Below are 21,667 nucleotides of genomic sequence, written 5' to 3'. Positions count from 1 at the left end.
AGAGGGTGACCCTTGTTCTGGTTCGAGTCCCCAGAGCGGTTAAGTTCGATCTGTTAAAATCCGCCAAAATCTTTGGTTTTGATGGTCTTGGGTTCCCGCGCTTTTGGGCTCTGCCCAATCACTAGTTCTGTTCCTGAACGGTCATCACTGAGGACATCCAATCGTCGAGCGTGGGAGCGAAAGTCTTTAAATTCAAACTAGTTCAAAATAGTTATTAGTTGAAGGGACGCTCGTTTAACATGAAGGGGGTTACCGCCGAGCCAAACACAATCACTGTGAAACTTTTACTTTTCGCACTTAGGCGTTAAAAGTTTCCATCCGAGTCACTTTATGACCGCAAAGCGAGGAAAGCTCGCTTTCTATTCATTTCCTTAAAATTATATCAATACAAACTCTCAGAACTCAAGTCATAAAAACGTCACACAGAAATAACAAAAATATAAAATAACATGACATATTGGCAGTCCTTGTTTCTTATTTCGGAGAAAGCCCAAATGGGGAGATGGGGGTGAAAAGATAGTGCGGCATTACAAAGACAAGAGGGCACTCCTTTACTCCAAACGCATCGTTATAAGGAACGAGAAAGCCTACTGGGGGCACAGCAGCCCGTGGCCACTAAAGCCACTATGGACCCCATGGAAGAGAGGGAAGCTCGGCTAAGAACAGCTGGTTCACGCGATCCCACAAAACTAGTTCTTAAATTACGGAAATTTAGGAAATCAGTAAATTACGCTTAAATTAACAGGCTAACGTAAGCCTAAAATATGGCCGTTACAACCGATAGGTCTTCGAGCAAACAAAATGACGCGAAACTCGGACTAAATAGATCTTAGAGTGAAAAATTAAAATAAATGAAATAAAATAGCCAGAAATTCCAACGGTAGACCGGTTTCGTCCTATTTGGGAAATCGGGCTCGCGACTATAACACCGAATAGAGAAACTAAGCCTAAATATTAAAAATTTCAAAACGAGTTGCGTAGCAACGGAAAGCCGAATATTGGGAGAGTGGTGGAGATTAGTATATACGCAATTCAGTACTATTTTTACTTGTAGAATCTTACCCCTTGAAAGGTTTTGGCCTGCAAGCTTGGTTCAATAACTAGACTCCACATAATTGATATGTGAAATTTATCGCGCAAAGAAACACAATAACCGATTGAGATAAAATAAAAGCACATGAAAAAAGTATTAAGATTGTCCGTATTTGTGATACTCTACGCTGTCGATAGATGATGTGATCATTAAAATTAGCTTATAAGAATTAGGTTTAATCTTTCAGTAAAAAAATTAACGCAGTGTTGTAATCAACAATAATGTTTCGACATCGCTATCTTTATCTCATTAAAAAAAACTGACAATTACCATATTCGACGAAAAAAAACCAGGCATACTGCGAATTTAAATCTGCAATACGAAAAACTAGAGAGCTTATATAAATAAAGTCAGGTAAAAGAAACAATTTATTATGGCTGTTGAAAGCTTGGACTGCTAAATCTCTCAATACCCGTTGCGATGCAGAGAGTGTTTTTAGAAGATTACGATTTATCGTACGAAATCGTAAAAGTTATCACCCAAGATGAGACGAATTACCGGAATGTCTTGCTACAGTTCCTCGATTCCTACGGAAAGGTGATCCGGAACCCAATGTACTTCGACGCGGATCTGGCCAACACCTTGATCAACATGATTAAACGAATTATAGACACGCATCGGTCATTCCAGCGTTCTTTGAACCTCAATCTGGCCGATCCCGTCGCGGTTGCCGAGATATTCCGCGAAAGTTTTCAGCCCAATCCCGACAATTTATTCGGATTATTTAAAGAATACTTGGAGATATTGCCCGTCGTCGACAAAGCCTTCGTCAGATGCGTCACTATTCATCAACGAATCTACGACCTTTGTCTGACCTTGAGGAATGAGGACAGCCAGTTCCAGAGCTACGCCGCTCTGTTGTCCTCACCCCGAAATAGGCTGCGCACTTTGCATCGTCAATCGAAGAGATTATCGTCGTTGGCCGAAACCACCGAAGAGAAGGATACGTGGCCTAAAATTATAGAATATCTGGATGAACTGCTAACTTTGAGCGACCATCGTATGGTCGACGCGTTACCGTCGGTCAATGCCGGAAGTCAGTTGAAGAAGTACGATGATAGAGACGAGAGGAAGGCCATTAAAAGGCGCTGTTTCGAGTCCAGGACGAGGTTGTTTCAGGCGGTAATTACCAAGATATACAACGAGGAGGTGACTTACCTGAAGAGTATGGAGAAACTCGTCAACACCTACGAGGACATACTACACGCTCAGTGCCCGCAGGACCGAGAATTGATGAACAGTTTCTTCTCTTTAGTCAACGGCATACTCGACATTCATTGGATTTTCAAAATCCAACTGTACGAGGGTGATCTTAGGAAGATGGTGGGCTTCATCCACGGCACTTTTTGCACTTCCCAGTCGAAACTCGCCGACACATACGGCGCCTATTTTCGTCAAGTGGTCGACGTGTCTGTGGCGGTGATCCGTGGATTTTCGAGACCATTGTTGTACGAGAAGCTACTGCGGGCCAGGAACGAAGACGAGTCGTGGGAAAGCTACACTTACCTCATGTCCCAACCCAAAACCCGACTTCAAGATCTGGAGAAAGACGTCGAGGACATGATTGTCTTGTTGGATGGTCACCCGGAACGGCTGAAGATGGTTCAAGTACTGATCAGTCTGAGGATTGTTTTGCGCAACGGCAATCCTCCTCTTCAGGAGACGTTCGCTTCACCCAGCAAAGAGATGATCAAGAGGAGGGTCAAAGTGGCCAAGAAGTCGGTTTCCAAGAGGAGGCTGAACCAGTCGGTGTACGAGATCCAAACTGGTCTGGTCAAGCGGCATCGTTTCTCTTCGTTGACCAATTTGACCAGCCTATCGGCCTTCGGTCTGTCCATTACCAAATAGAAGAGGCTTTTTGCTATTTTACTTTTTTTAAATTTTATATTTTTCTGTAGTTGTATTAAAGATATTTAATCTAAAATTGTATATGTTAATTTAATATTTATATCGGTATTATTAAAAATAAAATTTTATCTCATTTTGTGTCTAAACTTAAATGTGGATTTTTCACAAAAATTACAAATCAAAGGTACAATGATACGCTATATCATATGTAACATAATTACTCATAAGTGTGCCAGAAATAACTTTTTCTCAATGAGACCTTGTTGTAAGGATATGACGTAATTGACGTCACTTCCCAGTCAATGACGGTTTAATCGTCATAAAAACTAGTTCTGACGGGGAGGGAAGGAAGTGTAAACCAGATTTACGCGACGTTAGTCCGTATTTTCTTTGGTGGCTGTGAAACAAGGTCTCATTTCAATTTTTAATACAGAGATGTTAAACAGAGGCACACTTATGAGTAATTATGTTACATATGGCTGTATAGATAGGAGCAACAAACACAAGGAGAACGCAGCTAGCCTTGAACACGCTAACGCAGGGATGTGTACAAATTTCATTGGATGAGCCTTTACGCTGACGTTTTACGGGCGGGGGGAAGACAATTTCCGAATTATCCCCTTCCGACGGCAACAGGCGCTAAAGCGTCTAACCAATGAAAACTGTACACAACAAAATACACAAATTTTCACGCGGGTGTTTGTTTCTCCTAGCTTCCACCATGTTTTGCTATTTAAATTATTTCAAAGTTACTATTATGAATCTCTTAACTAAACAGAAATCTTGTTAAATGGAAAACATTTGTGCTCGGTCATATGTTAATTGACTAAACTCTGTATTTACGTTAGATTTAAAAAGTTTATTTTATTAGATCAAATCTCCGGTTTAAAAGTTCGATTTTTTTTTCGTTATTTAATATTTGATATTTACGCTTATAAAAAAATTCGCCAATTGGTAGGTCGCTTTTTTTACGGACACCCGGTAAATTCGCGCATCTATTAAAAAATTAGCTTTGGATACGTCATCGAAATGTGGGTTTTTTTTAAACGCGGGGACTAAAGCTGATAACGCCAAATCGCCAAAGATAGCGTGCCACTTCGGTTCATTCGTCAATGCGAATTAGTCTAAGATTGTACTTGTATATCGAATGAATAAACGTCATTAATGTGCTATTGGACATTAGTCACGATGACCAAAGTGTTGAAGAGAGTTCTGTTGGGCGAACGCCGTTATACCGTCACTACATCCGTGGCCAAACGCTACTTGCTGGACAATGTCGGCTCGGAACTCCGAGATTTGATCCAACGAATCAGAAGCGACGTTCCGGAAATGAGACGTATCGTGGACAACCGCATCAATCCCATGTTGAAACTAATCGAAAGTAGTCGCGCCTTCGCCCATTTCGTGTCGCTCAAGTTCGCCGATCAAACCTTCAACGTCTTCCCCGAGCTGGTCGACAAGATTGAGACCTTGGCCGAGGAGCTCAGGAACAGTATGGAAACAGGTACGCCGTCACGCCAGAGTACTTAACTTTCTTCATTAACCGGCTCGTTTACACAGGACACGACCCGGGCGCGGCCGTCATAGCCCTTTACAATTTCTTGTCCAACGATTCCGTGTTTGGTTGTTATCGGTCGTACGCCGCTAGTTTCGTCCAAGCCAGGACCAACCTGGATCAACTTTACTTCGACGAGGACTTTTTTCAGTCGCGCGAAGGGTTCCGCAAGAGCGTGGATTTGCGGAGGAAGGCCATTCAGAAAATGACGGTGCAGGGCATCATCGAGATGTACCTCTACCCTTTGACTTTTTTGGACAGCCTTTGTCTGTCGTTGAAACGTATCTCCAAGAATACCCCGGGCGAATACCCCGACGTTTCGTTGGTTAGAAGAACTGCTAGGCTCGCTAGAGTCTTGCATAAGAACGTTCATAAACTGTGTGATAATTACGGAAGGTATTGAGCTTCATTTATTAAACCTCGCGTAATTTCGCGTAATCGCGCTAAACATTTATTTACATATAAAACTAATACGCTACAATTATTTACTGTATTATTTTATTGATCTTCTAAAAGAGTATCACAAATCGTGGTACATAAATATATTTTTTTGCATTATAGTTTATTTGTATTTTTCAAAAATATTTTTGGTATATTCGTATCGGATAAATAAAGCGTTTTGACTGATTATGAGAAATGCGCGTGATTTTGAATAGGCAATATAATAAAGTAACGTGGCCTTCTTGTTTTGATGGGAAAGGCCAGCTTCCACTATGCTTCCATTAGCTTTCCCACCAAAGAGCCTATGAATTCATCCGTAGGCTTTAACTGTACTATCTCGTTATCCCATTTTAACAAGTTGAGCAAGCATATCTGACTTTATAATATCGCCTATTGGCGTTTTAACGCGACCGCGAGATCCGTTGTCTCGTGCTTTTCCCATTCTGAAAATTAGCTCGTTCCCGCTAATGAGGTAGAATATGAACTAGAGTTATAAGATGGTTTTTTTTTCGCTTGTCCAGGGACAATTGGTGGATCTTAAAATTCATTCTGCGCGTGAAAATACGCCGCCATGTTAGGGTATAAATGCAAGTAAATAAGCCTGCGATACCTCACAATGTAAGGGTACTGTCACACGCAGAAACGTAATTTTGGAATTGGTCAATAAGTGTAAATCTTTTACCCTAAAACGTTTCATTTGCCTGTTCTAGGGGTAAGATTTACCCTGTCCCGAATTTTGTTCGCTTGTTCCAAAGCTCTAAGGTTACACTTTTTACTCGAAAGGAGGTGTAGAGGGAGTAATCTAGCTTTGTCGTCCGCCTAAATTTCGTTTCACGAAAACATGACGGGTTTAGAACCTATTCACATGAGGCCAGCTTTTTATAAATAACCTTTAACCTTTAACTACTCCCTTCTTACTCCAACTCGTTTTTTTCGTCAAGACAGAATTTAAGTAAAATGACGTCATATGGCTACACTTTTTAACCTGCTCAAAAAACCCAGAACAGGCGAAGAAAACCACCTATTAACAAATCTGGGATTCGTGGGACACGTTTCTTTTGAGTAGGAGAATTATGCTTAAGTTTCAACTTTATCCAATCTTGTTGGCGCCATCTGTTTTTTTTTTAAGCAAACCCTTTTGCAAAATATATTAAGGTTTAGTTTTCAATAACACCATAGATGGCACCAACACGATTTGATTAAGGTCATTTACTAGGCCTAACTCCCCAATTCAACAAATACTGTCCCGCGAAACGGTAGGTCCTGGAAGGCGGAATTGGATCTCTATTTATTCTACTTCATTTCAGATTAAGCCTAAATTTGAAAAAGTTACCCGCTAAATTTCGAAATGACTCCCAAATTTAACGCGACTAAAGATACCAGAAAACAGACTATTATAACAAAGAACAAAGGTGTTGGTAGGAGCCTCGACTGGGAATGCATGGTCGAAACGGAAGGGTCAACGTCATAGGACATCAGGCCAGCCATGGTGAGAAAGGGCCTGCGAATCGTACGTGAAGCTGTCCGCCTTACTAAGCGACCTTAAAGAAGACATCCAGATCATCTCTTAGAGATAATTCGGCGTTGGTTGGACAACGTTTAAAAGCTTACTACTCTGGTCCCGCTTTGTTACAAGTGTACGTCCAGTTAGCCTTATAGATTTATAGCTTTTCGACGATGCCTTTGAGAGAACGACGAATGGTCCAGGATCCGACCACAGTCAAACGCTCCCAACAGACCGATAGAACTCGGACAAGGCGGACCATCTTTCCAAGTAACGGCTACCTACGACGGCCCCTTATCGGATCCAGAAATGAACAGCGATTATGACACTTTGGAAGACAACACTGACCCTTTGGACAGTCGCGTTCCAGAGTCCAGACAGAAGGAATCGTCGACCAAAAGTGTGCTGGACCCAAGAATGAAACCTGTAAAAGATTATCTGATCCGACCAGTTCGAAGTGCCCATCCCTTTGGCTTGGTGCAACCGCAAATCGACGCCTTGGCCACGGTGCACGTCTCAGCAAGACAAGAAGAGCCTCCAACCACCCATTGGTTCAGGGAAACGTTCGTGCAGGCTTTCGACGGAACCACACCCTAAAACGACGACCTACAGAAGTACAATTGAAGAAGAATAAGACCTAGAAAAGAAGAGCATTCTAGTTACCTATGAGATTTCTATATACGAGACAGTGCACGCCAAAATATAAAAAACCGCGCGCGCTGTCTCGTGCGACGTATTAAATCAAAGGCTGTGAAGTTCCCTAATGTTGTGCAGTGCCCCCTTTTGTCTAAAAACATTTCAAGAACCTCATTATGTTAATATTCAATAGTTCTTGCATCTATCAGTAGAGGGCAATAGGTCCCATAGCTAGTAATTTATATAATAATTATTAGTTTAATTATAGTATAATTATTTATTAGCCATAAATCGAAATTCCACATAAATACTCAGATTAATAATCAAAAATCTTATTATTTAATTGAGATTGTTGCTTTGTAAATTTGTAAAGTAAGTCTTGCATAATAATTTTAATCTGTCCCTAGGTAGCAGTACTATAATAATTTTAATATCTGTCCCTAGGTAGCAGTACTATAATAATTTTAATATCTGTCCCTAGGTAGCAGTACTATAATAATTTTAATATCTGTCCCCTTAAAAGAATAAACACCGTTTTTTTTTTCAGTTCGCCGAACTGGTTGATTTTATCATATACGCTATAACTGTTATGATAGGTAATTATCGAATAGCCGATATATCAGCTGTACCCATATCGGTGCATCCCGAAATTAAACCATGGTGCTCACGGATCGTCTCAACCAGCCTTGTAAATAAGATATTTCTTTAATTGGTCCTTATGACCAGTGACCCCTTAGATTATTAATAATTAAACTGGTCCTTATGACCAGTATATAAGCCATTACTACATGTTTAGAAGTTAGAGATTAAGTTGGTAACATTGAATTAATAAACTGGTCATATCCTATTATTTGATACTATTTCGAATTATAATAATAATGATCAGCTAGGCTAATACCCAAGGCACCACCTTAGGCCTAAGTCATCATGCGACTTTTGAAGCCCTTAATTCAGGTGGCCGGGTTACAATGCGTAGGAGGGTGGTGGCAAGCCCTGCATGCCACGAGATCGAGCCAACAGCTCGCTACACTAACTATTACCGTTAACCTAGACAAGTTTTTATGGAAGGGGAAACCGAAGAACTCGGGGGAAAACCCCTTAAATCAGTGGAGAGAGAGAACTTGCAAACTCAACGCAGTGCCACAATCTGGGATCGAACCCAGCTCCTCTTGCTGCGAGGCGAAAGTGCTAACCACTCCGCCACCCCACCTATTTTTTTGTTATTATTTCGAATTAATAAACTGGACATGGTGACCAGTGACTCCCCAAATTTTGAATAAATAAACTGGTCTGAGCAATTAATAAACTGGTCTTTGACCACCTGACCACTGTTATTTCCAAGGCTGATATCAACATGGTTTTTCTCCCGACATGATAATATTCTTAATATAATTCAAACCTGTAAAACGAGCTGTAAAAGTCGATCAAGTGCAAGGGCGTATCTAAGGGGGGGGGGGTTCAAACCCCCCCCCCCCCCCGAAATGCTGATGACGGGGGGGGGGTCTAATAAAAATCAGCACCTCCCCCCTTGAAATTTTGCCTCATACCTCCCCCCCTGGTATTCAAATGAACGGTTGTTTTTGTTTTATTAGTGAGTCACTAGGCGAAACGTCTACCATAAAAGCTAGGATATTCCCTAAAATATTTAAACTCGCCCGTTTAGATAGCTAGGGGCGAAAGGTCGGCAGCTATTTTAGATGACTTTCGTTTTTATCGTATTGTTTTACATTTTAACTTTAGAATTGATGTAAAATCAAGTAGTTGGTTCATTCTGTATTTACCCTAGATCGTAGGGGCTAAAACGTCAAAATACACTGTTTGTAAGTGGCTTGATAATAGTCTCGATATGTTTTTCTTCAACCAATCACGTCGAGGTAGAGCAACGTGTAGATGTTTACAATATTCCAAGAGAGCGGCGTGGGTTTTTTATTGCCGTGTGGCGGCGCTGACGTCGGTCTCGCTTTGACCGTTTCTCGTCTCGTGGAGTCGGAGTTTGAAAAATTACTAATTTTTTGAACGTTATATTGGGGAAATGTAATGAATCTAATTATACCAACTTCCAGCGAAATATAAATTGGAACTGACTTTATTATCGGCGCAGTGTTTTGGAGATTTGCTTATTTTGAACGGATTTTTAACTCGCGAGTTTCGCTGTAGCGAAAAATGTACGATGAAACGAAAGACAGCAATTCGAGATGCGAGGCTCTGAAACAGCTGGTGGACACCGTTGTGAGAGATGCCAAATTCATCCGCAATGTGAATGCGAATTACGTCCTTCCGCTGATGGAGGTTATCCAAGAAGACGGACCAACGGGCAAGTACTTGAACGTGAACGCGATACGTCGCGCCTTCAATCCTTTCGCGGTTCTGACCGAGGCTTGGGACCGTTTGTCCAAGGATTTGCGAGCCACGGGTCAATCGGAGGGTAAGGATGCCAAGTATTATTCGATTATTCAACGTTTCTTGTCGGGTCACGCTCTGGAACCAGCGTACAAGAACTTGGCCGGTTATTACGATACCTTCCAGACGAAACTTAAATACTTGGTCGAAAATCCCGACTACTACATGCCAGAAGTCTTGGCACCCAATCAACCATTAACTCTTTACAAGCCAATCAAGATACTTCGATCCAGACCAATTATGAAGCGGCGCGATGTCGTCAATGGTTTTAGCAACCAGGCGTTCGAGGAATCGACCGAAGAAATTGTAGAGACGTCGTACGTCTTTTTAGAAAAACCAGCCTTCATCCGAATAGAGCGAGTCAAGGACTTGGAGTCCGAGTATTACGTCAACAACAAGATGCTGGCTTTGAAGAGCAACGCCATTCGTCGAATTATGGAAGCCCATCGGTACCCGTTGAGGGCCTTGGAGAATCTGAGGTTACACTTGGATACTCTGAAGGATTGCACCGCGCTTAGTCATCCGGATGCCAAAGGTCTGGCACAGGTCGTCGATAAATGCGAATTTGTGGTCAATTCTTTCTTCGCCGTCTACAAGGTGGCCAAATCAAAGATTCCTCCCCTGAAACCCGTCCAAGGCGACCCCAAAACCAGATATTTCTTGGGGGTTTTGTAAAATGTCTTGGTAGATTTTTATTTCTTTTTCGGTAATTTTATTTAGAGTATTTTATTTTAGATGCAATAAATGTTTTGTATTTTTAGTGACGTTTTTAAATTTTTTATTATAAATGTTGACATTAGATTTTATATTCTTCAAAAAATTTACATTGGATTTTAGATAAGCGTTCGCGGAAAACCTTTGATATTTACGCTCGTTTTTGAGCAAATAAAATATTCGACATTTTTGTTGATCAGTTTTCGGCGAAAGGAACTTTCCGAAGTATATTTATTTTGCCTCTCCGCCGTATTTTGAGATTAAAGTGTTTATACAAAATAATAGCTTAGTATCAAATATTAGTATTTCGTCAAGATAGAATAATTCATCTGTTGTTTGGTCGTAGATATAGGGTTGGCTGATTCAAATCATTATTTAAAGTGATTTTTTTTAAATTATCGTCAGCACTGTCGAAGTGTTCAGGGCTGAAGATGACGACGTTGGGTTGAGATGTTGTTGCTAAAGACGATGATGGTTTTCATGATGATAAAGGTGCTGTTCCCGTGATGATGTTGATATGATTCCCATAGGTACTTGATACGAGTCAACTCTTTTCGGTGGGGACAACTGAGTTCTTGTTTTGACCTAAGTTGTAGTCATCACGTAGGGGGATGGTACCCATAGAAATCTCATAGGTAACTAGAATGCTGCCGCCTACGGCCGAGCTTGACGCCAGTTCGCCTTGAACCTTCAGCCAATGAGAGGCCGTAGAGTGGTTCCGCCAAGGAGGATAATAATCCTCCTTGGTTCCGTTACTATAGCGGGAGATAGGTGACGTCATTCTCTCCGGTGACATAAAATTCTTGGCAGAACCGCTCTTTGAGCTCTGATTGGCTGAGATCTGGCTTAGAATGCTGCCGCCTACGGCCGAGCTTGACGCCAGTTCGCCTTGAACCTTCAGCCAATGAGAGGCCGTAGAGTGGTTCCGCCAAGGAGGATAATAATCCTCCTTGGTTTCGTTACTATAGCGGGAGATAGGTGACGTCATTCTCTCCGGTGACATAAAATTCTTGGCAGAACCGCTCTTTGAGCTCTGATTGGCTGAGATCTGGCTTAGAATGCTGCCGCCTACGGCCGAGCTTGACGCCAGTTCGCCTTGAACCTTCAGCCAATGAGAGGCCGTAGAGTGGTTCCGCCAAGGAGGATAATAATCCTCCTTGGTTCCGTTACTATAGCGGGAGATAGTTGACGTCATTCTCACCGGTGACATTAAATTCTTGGCAGAACCGCTCTTTGAGCTCTGATTGGCTGAGATCTGGCTTCGTCTGCCACGGCGTTTGGGCCATTTGCCAGTTACACGGCAGCATTCTAGTTACCTATGAGATTTCTATGATGGTACCAATGGCTTTTGAACCCCTCTCTGAGGAGTGAGGACGGGGCTTTAGGCGTTGATAAAACTGAACTTCTTCTAGCTTCATATTTCCAATGTCGGACGTGGATTTCTGGCGTTTGCAGGTGAAAAGTTTCCATTATTTCAACAAGCACTATATAAAAAGTAAATTGCAGGTTCTGGCTCTCGGAAATATTACTTCTCGGCGATTTCTTCGAAGATGTTTTATTTAAGCGCCTATTGCAGTCATTTCAAAGACTGCCAAGGATGATTTAATGTCGAGGAAGACCTGCCTACTTTTTATATGTAATAACATATGTAACATAATACTTCATAAGTATGCCTCTTTACAACATTTCAATAGAAAAAATTTCAATGAGACCTTGTTTCACACGGAACATACAATAAGTGGACACAAAAATTTAAAAATTATTGAAAAGATTACCATGGTAACGAAATCACATGATCGTGAGGCACGAGCTAAACTGTAGATTGTCAAAGCCAGAAACGCGCGAGGGATTCAAAATCCTCTTAACTATCTTCTGATGACGCGTTATTCGTCACGGAGTTGGAACTTGGAATTGACGCAACTTACGTCGTATCCCGTGGCATACTTATGAGGAATTATGTTACATATGGTAGTAATAATAATAATAATTCAAACGGAGAGTTAATAAAGAGCCGGTTATTTTGTTGATAAACGCAATAGTAACCACAAGCCGAGAAAGTCTGTCGTTCAGTAGCCCGTCAGGGCCGTCACTCTTATAAACTTCCACTCCGTTGACAATAGGTGGTTTCTTTTCGCTTGTTTCGGGATTTTGGAGTAGGGTAAGAAGAGTAACGCTATGAAATCATTTTATTCTGATTCTATGATGGCGAATAGTTTGAATTGGAGTAAAAAGGTTATTCAAAAATGGCTGCCTGTGGCCTTTTTAGCAGATACATTCTGGCTAGCAGACGACAAAATCCGATTTACTCCTTTACATCTCCTTTTCAGGAGTAAAAAGAGTAGCCCTAATGCTCCGGAGCAAGTGGTAGTAATTATCATCCCCGGAACAGTCGAATAAAACGTCTTAGGGTAAAAAGGGTACACTTTTAGTTCGAGAACAGGTGAAAAGAAACCACCTTGTCACTGAACGCAGCCTGGGCTCTCGTTCCATGACTTATCTATTACGTCACGCTTAAACGTATTTTTTGTTGCGCGCGCTCTAAAATCAAAACTTTCAAATCGTTAACCCTAGTTATTCGAAACGGTTTGTAATCTTGCTTCGGAGAGCAAATTTTCCGCAACTTTTTGGTCGAAATGTCTTCATTGATCAATACGGCAATTGGAATTGGTGCCGTGGCATTGGCTATCGGTGGAGCGATCTTATTATCTCGGAGAAGGAACCAAACATCTGCCGAGACAAGAATATCATCTGGTACTTGGGCCGATACCGGTACCTCTGCTAAACAAGATCTAAAGAATGCTAAGAAAGACTTTGAAAACGCCACCAAAAACCTCGCCAGCGCTGTTCAAGACGAAACTGAGTCGCTTCGAAAGCAAAAAATTTGTCATAGAGAATAATAAAAATTTCCATATTTCCTTAACAAATAATTGAAAACTTTTTCAGCCATATTGAATTGAAAATCTTGTTCTCGCTTAAGTTCGATTTTAAACGGACCTGGGTAGATCGAAGATGGTAAAACCTAGGAGCAACAAACACAGCACCCCACACAAGGAGAACGCCACTCGTCAAAAGTTGCGCATTTTCTCGCGTACATTTTTCATTGGTTAGACTCTTTAGCGCCTGCTGCCTTCGGAAGGGGAAAATTCGGATGTGGTCTTCCCCAATGCCCGTAGGTTGTCCAATGAAATTTGTACACAACACTGCCTTAGCGTGTTTAAAGGCTAGCTGCGTTCTCCTTGTGTTTGTTTCTCCTAGGTAAAACTGTTAACTCCCATAAAGAAATATAACTATCGTTCTTGAGATTTAAGTCTAGTGAAAGGTCTCGAAGGCAACAGTCACGCGTTGTATTCAGCCGTGGACAACTGCTCTAGTCTCTAGTCTCAATGGCCGAGAAGATTATAAGGTTGTCATGTCGTCTCGATGGCATATTTGACGTTATGTTTCAATCAATATTTGGATATATTGTCCAGGGGGGTAGGTACATTTGTTCGAATTTCAATCGTCCGAACGGTGGAACAAATGTTCGAATTTCAATCGTCCGAACGGTGGAACAAATGTTCGAATTTCATTCGTCCGAACCGCCGAAATAACAAATGTTTCAATTGTTCGAATTGGACAACTTGTTTGTTTCATTCGTCCGAATCGGTAGCATCACTTGTCCGAATTCTGTCGCTAAATTAGTATTTCTTATTGCTGTTTTTTTTTTGGTCCGCATTTTTTTTAGTGCAAGAATTAAACAACTACTTTGTAAATATCGTTGTTTGTTAGTAAGTGGGAAATGCGTTGAATGTTGTGGATATTTTAGGTTAGGTTAGGTTCACGTTAATGTTACTATTTTCTTATATTAACAATATTTAAAAAAAAACAACCAATTCCTAATGTTCGAAAAAACGGACAAATGATTATTCGAGCAAATGAAATTCACCAGTAAAGTTAACATTAATTGAACGACTAAATCACCAACAAAAGTTGTGATAAATTTTTCGGGCAAATGAAATACGTTTTCGGTCATACGATCCTGTTTTCCGGCATTCGGACAAATGATCATTCGGACATTTGTACCACCGTTCGGACGAATGAAATTCGAACAAATGTACCCCTAATCGTCCAGGGAAACCCCCCTCTATCAATGAGACAATAAGTCTTCGAAGTAAGACGTGAATTAACGAAGGAAGGTTTCGAAGAAGACCACCATGGTTGGAGTCCGTCTTGCTATAAGTTGATCCGTAAACGTCAGTTGGTTGAAGGAACGACTTATTTATTGTAATTGATTTAACGCGTTTTTTTATGTTATTAATAGAGATGTTAAGCGGAACACTCTAGAAGCTTGAACGACAGCGTCGAGAGTCACGTGATCATTTTCCACAGTTTTCTTTTATAACTTTAGCTAATGTGACACTTACAAGGAGACGACCCGAGGTGTAACGCACCGATTTAGTTCAAACTCGGGGGTTTGGTACCTTAATATAACATGGAAAAACCTAAAGGGAATTTATTCAATGGGCAACCTTTTGCCATGGCAACCAAAAATGTTTTTGACAACACAAAATGGAAATTTTCCCATTGAAAATAACATGGGAATCTGACCAGTTTTAAGGCTACCTCCTTTAAAAATTTTAATTAATTTCGAACTATTTCATTATTTTTTTATTTATATTTCCTATTTTAAGCATTTTTAAAAATTTAAATTTTTTAAAGGGGGGTAAGGTCTACCAAACCCCCGAGTTTGAACAAAATCGGTGCATTACACCTCGGGTCGTCTCCTTGTTAGTATAATATCTATAGGGTTAAAATAAAATACTGAATATTACAATTTCCCAGCTCAACATAACGAGATATAATTATAACACAAGGAGAACGCCAACCTTTACGCTGAGCGTTTTACGGAAAGGGGGAAGACAATTTTCCCCTTCCGATGGCAGCAGGCGCTAAAGCATCTAACCAATGAAAACTGTACCCGAGAAAATGCACGACTTTTGACGGTTTGCGTTCTCACTGTGTTTGTGACTCCTAGGTGGCAAGTTGTTCCTTTTCTAGCAACTTGCGTTTAACAAATCGTAATTTCGTAAATACTCTTTTAAATTGAAATGCTCCTAAAACTTGTATATTATAGGCGAAATCATGCTAAGGAGACACATTTAAAGTAAAGCAGGGTATAATATCACGAACGTGTAGATACTCCCTACTTTGTCGGTCAAACTTCTAGAGAGTCCTGCTTAACCTCTCTATTGTATTATCATGAATGACTTGTGTTTTTATAATTTGTTCACAACCGATATGTATTCTTATAAGTATAACCATAAGTTCAAGTTCAAGTTTATTTGATATTCAAGTCTATAATATTGTTCCCTAAGTTTGTCACCTTGGGGAATATTTTACTGAGAGCTAGTAACGGAGTGACGTCATCACAAGAAGAAATTATTCCCTAGCGAGGCGCTGTCAAAGGCTACGTGTGACGCGTTAGTCAGCGGACGCAAAACGGCGACGAAGCCCGTAATGCAGTCTGTCTTGTGAATAGCTCTCAGTAAAACTTTTGCATGTGAAGAATAGGAAGTGTCGCACTTAAGTAAAAATATTATACACTTATGGCATAGCTGTTCGTTTTTCATAATTTGTTGATGTTTATTCCAAACTAGGCGGTTTAAACGGCACATTATTTTTAAGAACTTCAATCGCGTTTAGTTGGTTTTCTGGTGAATTTTTCCTGTTCGAAAGGTGCCATAGATTTCCATTTTTGTGCAACGTTCTCTTTGCAATCTATCTCCATTTTGGGTTGCTTTTACAAAATGTCGTGGATATAAACTACGTCAAGTAGCCACACCTTATTCGCCCCTATGCAGTTGGATATCGGCTTGGAAGATATGAAAACGTTCATTATTGTTTATAGAAAAACCTTTACCCATTTTGGATAAAGCCGTTACTATTGTTCAGTTGATTTGAATCACGATGGAGTTTTTCGTTTTTCCAAACCACGCGTTGACCTAAGGTGGAACCCCATTGTTGGAAATAGTACCCCACGACTCTCTGGAAGTTGCAAAATGAAGGCCACCTGTAACTCTTAAGATCATCATAGATGACCTGATCTTGGTATTCTTCGTAGATTCAGCCTATTTCCGATATAATGTTTATGCGAAGGAAGTGACGTTGTTTTTCTTTTATAATATCGACCAAAAAACCTTTTTCCGTTCCTTCAACGGTTACTTCCTGAAGAAAACGACCGACCAAATGGGAAACGTCGATTTCGCGGGCTGCTTCTTTGGGCCGGCAAATTCTGGACGCGCATGGTCAAGCTACTTCCGTGTCTTCCTCTCATCACAATGTTTTTTCACTTCTTGGTAACCGACGTGTTTGACGCCCAGACCCAAGTACTTCTCACCAACAAGAAGAAATAAAATTGATAAAGTTGCTTGCTGTTAAAATTATGCCATCTAGGAGCAACAAACACAGCACCCCACGCAAGGATAATGCAACCCGTCTAAAGTCGTGTATTTTCTTGTGTACATTTTTCATTGGTTAGACGCTTTAGCGCCTGCTGCCGTCGGAAGGGGAAAATTCGGAAATTGTCTTCCCCCTTTCCGTAAAACGTGCAGTGTAAAGGTTCGCCCAATGAAATTTGTACACAACACTGCGTTAGCGTGTTTAAAGGCTAGCTGCGTTCTCCTTGTGTTTGTTGCTCCTAGATGCCATTGAAAGCTGTCCTGTCAAAATTTCCCATTACAGCGAATGTTTTTAATTTGGTCTGTAAACATAACTGTTCTTTGACGTCATATTCCGCCTAAGTTATTTTAAATATTTAAAATAAGCAGTTTCTTTAAGATAATATTTAAGCTTAATTTGGTACTATTTCTGGACGTGTGAAATATTGGCTTTAATTCGATAACTCGCTCGAATTACCGTCCCTAACGAAGTCGCAACGTATCTTCGTTTTCTCCTTAAGAAATATTTCGAGGGGAACTTTCCATCGAAAAGGTTTTTTCCGCTTCAATATATCCCGCTGGACTAAAGCCAAAAGAATGAAAGAAGGACAGATTCTGGTTAATGATTATTGAATGGCCGAACGGAGGCTCTCGACTTCGATAATCTCGAGAAAGTTGGGTCCTTTTGACCAGCTGAGATAGAATCTTTCGTTCCGCATTGCGCAATATTATCGAGACTTTTCTCGGACTGAAGAAAGTGGAAATGAAACAAAAAAGATTGAAATGTTCTCTTCGCTTCGACGCTCGAGTAATTAAGGACTCTTGTCTTGTATCGGTTTACGGGAATAATTACCGTCTTTTTAATTGGTACTTAAAGCCAATTTTACTCGTTCTAGACGTATGGAGGCGGCTTCATTTATTCATTAGGGTTTTCGAATTTATAAAACCCGACCTACGTAATCATTCCTTAGCTAATTTCCTCTTAACAAACAGTTTGACATTCTAAGCGCTCCGGAAACCGAGTTTAATTTATTTCATTAAAAATATTCAAGTTGATAAATTTATAACTGGAAGAATACGTCTGGGCCATAAAACTGAAACGTACGCTTTCCCAGACTCGACGAGTGTTTCGATGGCCATAAATCAGCCTTTTCAGTTTATATAGAGCCACGTAGCGACAAACTCATGAACTTCATGATTTTCGTCTTAAAAGCAGATTCTATGTGATTTATCGTCTACTTAACAGACGCGTTGTGATTTATCGTTTGCTTAGCAGACGCGTTGTGATTTATCGTTTGCTTAGCAGACGCGTTGTGATTTATCGTTTGCTTAGCAGACTCGTTGAGATTTATCATCTGCTAAGCAGACTCTGTGATGTATCGTCTGCTTAGCAGACGCGTTGTTATTTATCGTCTGCTTAGCAGACTCGTTGAGATTTATCATCTTCTAAGCAGACTGTGATGTATCGTCTGCTTAGCAGACGCGTTGTGATTTATCGTTTGCTTAGCAGACTCGTTGAGATTTATCATCTGCTAAGCAGACTCTGTGATGTATCGTCTGCTTAGCAAACTGTTATGTATCGTTGACTTAGCAGACGCTTTGCGATGTATCGTCGGCTTAGAAGACGATTTTCCAGCAGTTTATAAACTTATCAAGTTGGCCGCTACGTGGCTCTCTGTAAACTAAAAAAGCTAATTTTGGCTCAAAATATTGTTAGTAACGATAAATGTAGAAAATACACTGCGTAAGGATATAGAAAATGTAAAAGATGAATTGCAACTCGTCAGGGTACTTCAGGCCAATTAACTCCCGGTAATGTTATTGCAATATACATTAACTAAACTTTTTTACCTTAAGAACCTCTAAAAACATTTTATTAAAGCTTTGTTATAGCAAGAGTTTCTATTCCTCTACACCACTCTTTACAAATTATGCAATAAGGGTATCATAATTCTATACCGGAACCTCAATTATCAATTATTTAAAGGCACAATAAAAGTTTAATACTAGTTTGACTCATTTACCATAATATTATTAGTTTATTTACAGATAAAGCAATAAAATAAATTCGCTTAATTTTGAAAGAAATTAAATAGTTTCCCAATTCGTGGTTTTATTCTATTTGTATGAGTGGGTTACGTAATTTTGAGGGTGGGCATAGTACCAAATGTTACTCTTAGTTACGGAGTTGAGGGGGTATCAAAAAATTCAAATTCTGACATTACGTAATTTATGAATGTATTATTTTATAAATTATGTGGATTTATGTATAAACCATATTATTTTCGATGCTATAGTTTATATTTTATGCACATGGACACCCAATACAATTGCTCTTAGATTAACCAATTTGGGCCAATATTTCAATATTTATTTACGGAGTTTCGAATTTGACCTTATCGTGTTATTTCAGTTCAGGTAAATAAAGACAACCACGTATTATTTAATTTTGAAATATTCCTTATTAGAATTTTCCCCTTTCCAAGTATATATCAAATATTTTTATTTACCGCAAAATTCTCCAGATCGTATTTTAAATCTGAAAGGATAAAACTTGGATCTATTTATAACGCACGGTACCGGTAATTATTTTATTAATAGAGCGAACCAAATGATTCGTATACCATCTATAATTATCATAATTAAACGATTCTTCCTTACGAACGTAAATCACTAATAATCTTGCCATTGAACTTGCGGAAAGTACAGCCAGACAGACTAACCCAATGTTGAAGGAAAGTTGACGCAATAATTATCTTCCTCTTATTTAAATTTAAGCCTCACCCTTTTTTTGTGGTAATAGAAAAAATTTCACAATATATAAATATCAGAAATTGGTAATTTAACTCGATCTAGACAATCGATATGATGAAAGGCGACGAAATTACCTGTAGGAAGTTAAGTTGTCAGTCCCCCTCCCTGAAGAATCGCAATTAGTCAAGCTTAATTGGGAGTTACGGAGCTGTAACGAAATCAAGTCAATGAGCTTTGTTTTAAGCGTCATCTCTCTTGGGTGCTCCCGTAAATTTTATTTTATACGCAAACTTCACCCATAATTTCATTATGACTGTAATATTAGGTAATAAAATCGGTTGATAGTTTTGGTATCAAGCATATGTATGATTATGAATTATACAACGAATTTTAGATTTTTTCGTTCTGATAATTATTATTTACACATTATTGTTAATGTTTTGCGTAAATAATTTAATTTTTATTAATAACTAAGGAAATTTCATTACGATTTATGTTAAATGATTCGGTGGTGATTTCTTAGGTATTCATTACGTGTGGTTTATAGATTAAAATAATTTATTATTTCGTTTATATTGTAGATAATAGTTGGAGAAACTGGAGTTGAGTGTCTGATTGTCGGTTTTCCATGAAACATTCTTCTCTATGGCTTAATCTGGTAAGTTCCAATTTTGTATTTTTAAGCGTTGACCAAAGGTTTTAGAACCGGTTTCGTGGATTAATTAATTAAATTAGATTAATTTTATCTCGAATGAAGTTAGATTAATTTTATCTCGAATGAAGTTAGATTAATTTTATCTCGAATGAAGTTAGATTAATTTTATCTCGAATGAAGTTAGATTAATTTTATCTCGAATGAAGTTAGATTAATTTTATCTCGAATGAAGTTAGATTAATTTTATCTCGAATGAAGTTAGATTAATTTTATCTCGAATGAAGTTAGATTAATTTTATCTCGAATGAAGTTAGATTAATTTTATCTCGAATGAAGTTAGATTAATTTTATCTCGAATGAAGTTAGATTAATTTTATCTCGAATGAAGTTAGATTAATTTTATCTCGAATGAAGTTAGATTAATTTTATCTCGAATGAAGTTAGATTAATTTTATCTCGAATGAAGTTAGATTAATTTTATCTCGAATGAAGTTAGATTAATTTTATCTCGAATGAAGTTAGATTAATTTTATCTCGAATGAAGTTAGATTAATTTTATCTCGAATGAAGTTAGATTAATTTTATCTCGAATTAAGTTAGATTAATTTTATCTCGAATGAAGTTAGATTAATTTTATCTCGAATGAAGTTAGATTAATTTTATCTCGAATTAAGTTAGATTAATTTTATCTCGAATGAAGTTAGATTAATTTTATCTCGAATGAAGTTAGATTAATTTTATCTCGAATGAAGTTAGATTAATTTTATCTCGAATGAAGTTAGATTAATTTTAGATTTAACAATTGTTATTAATCGAACTCTAGAAATCTATCGGAGTGAAACCATTTTAAAATAATATATTAAGTGTAACAATTAGAAATAATCGAATTCTAGAAATATGTCGAAGTAAAACCATTTTAAGTTAATCAATTTTGGGTTTAATAATTTGAATTAATCGAAATCTAGAAATATGTCAAAGTAAAACCAGTTTAAATTAAATCTATTTTGGGTTTAACAATTTGAATTGAATTCTAGAAATCTATCGGAGTAAAACCATTTTAAAATAATCTATTTTAGTGTAATCGAATTCTAGAAATATTTCGGTCTCGAAATAAAAAAATTTTTAATGAAATATTTAATTAGTATATTATTTTTAATTATATAGAAGACGTGTCGTGACGACGGTAATATAATATTTTGGAGGTTGACGAAATATGCCCCAAAAATTTAAGTAGCGGTATTCGTAAAGAAAAAATTACTATTATTTAAAACTATTTTAATTTATATAAATTAGGTTAATTAACTTTTTGAACCATAAAAATACTCCGTAAAGGGACCCAGTTTGTTTATCAGATACATCATTCACAGTAGTTCCTCACCGAGAAAATTGTATACTCCGTCGTATAATTTATATTTTTGAAACAAATGATTACGTTTCGAAGTAGTGAATTAGGCTTTTGTGAAATTGAGCTTCTACGAACAACGTGAAGTTGTTATATACGTGATATGTACATACGATCCAAAGCCCTCAGGTTCTGTTTCCCTGATTATTTTGAGCATCAAATATTACTAGCCTAATGTGAAGAATACCCTCGGGCTGACTGTTCGGCGACATCTTAGACAATAAATAAAAAAAATAGTATCCTAGGTTA

General features: G+C 38.7%; 2 protein-coding genes across 2 annotated transcripts in view; both read left to right on the top strand.

The window, feature by feature from the left end:
• The window catches only part of RhoGEF3 (Rho guanine nucleotide exchange factor 3), a 220,651-nt gene that overhangs the window by 46,309 nt on the left and 152,675 nt on the right, over positions 1-21,667 (top strand). Inside the window, exon 2 of the mRNA XM_090167723.1 lies at positions 19,943-20,019. The gene's annotated coding sequence lies outside the window, so the exon portion shown is untranslated. The remainder of the gene's footprint in view (positions 1-19,942; positions 20,020-21,667) is intronic.
• On the top strand, positions 4,020-5,124 carry LOC149949267 (uncharacterized). Its single transcript, XM_090169184.1, has 2 exons — positions 4,020-4,445; positions 4,502-5,124. The coding sequence occupies exons 1-2, from the start codon at positions 4,106-4,108 to the stop codon at positions 4,897-4,899; spliced, it is 738 nt and encodes a 245-aa protein (XP_090025310.1). The 5' UTR covers positions 4,020-4,105; the 3' UTR covers positions 4,900-5,124.

This window comes from Leiobunum rupestre, chromosome 3, assembly GCF_980474605.1.
Source record: "Leiobunum rupestre chromosome 3, qqLeiRupe1.1.hap1, whole genome shotgun sequence".
NCBI classification, from domain to species: Eukaryota; Metazoa; Arthropoda; class Arachnida; order Opiliones; family Sclerosomatidae; genus Leiobunum; species Leiobunum rupestre.
This window is presented reverse-complemented; position numbering and strand designations above follow the sequence as displayed.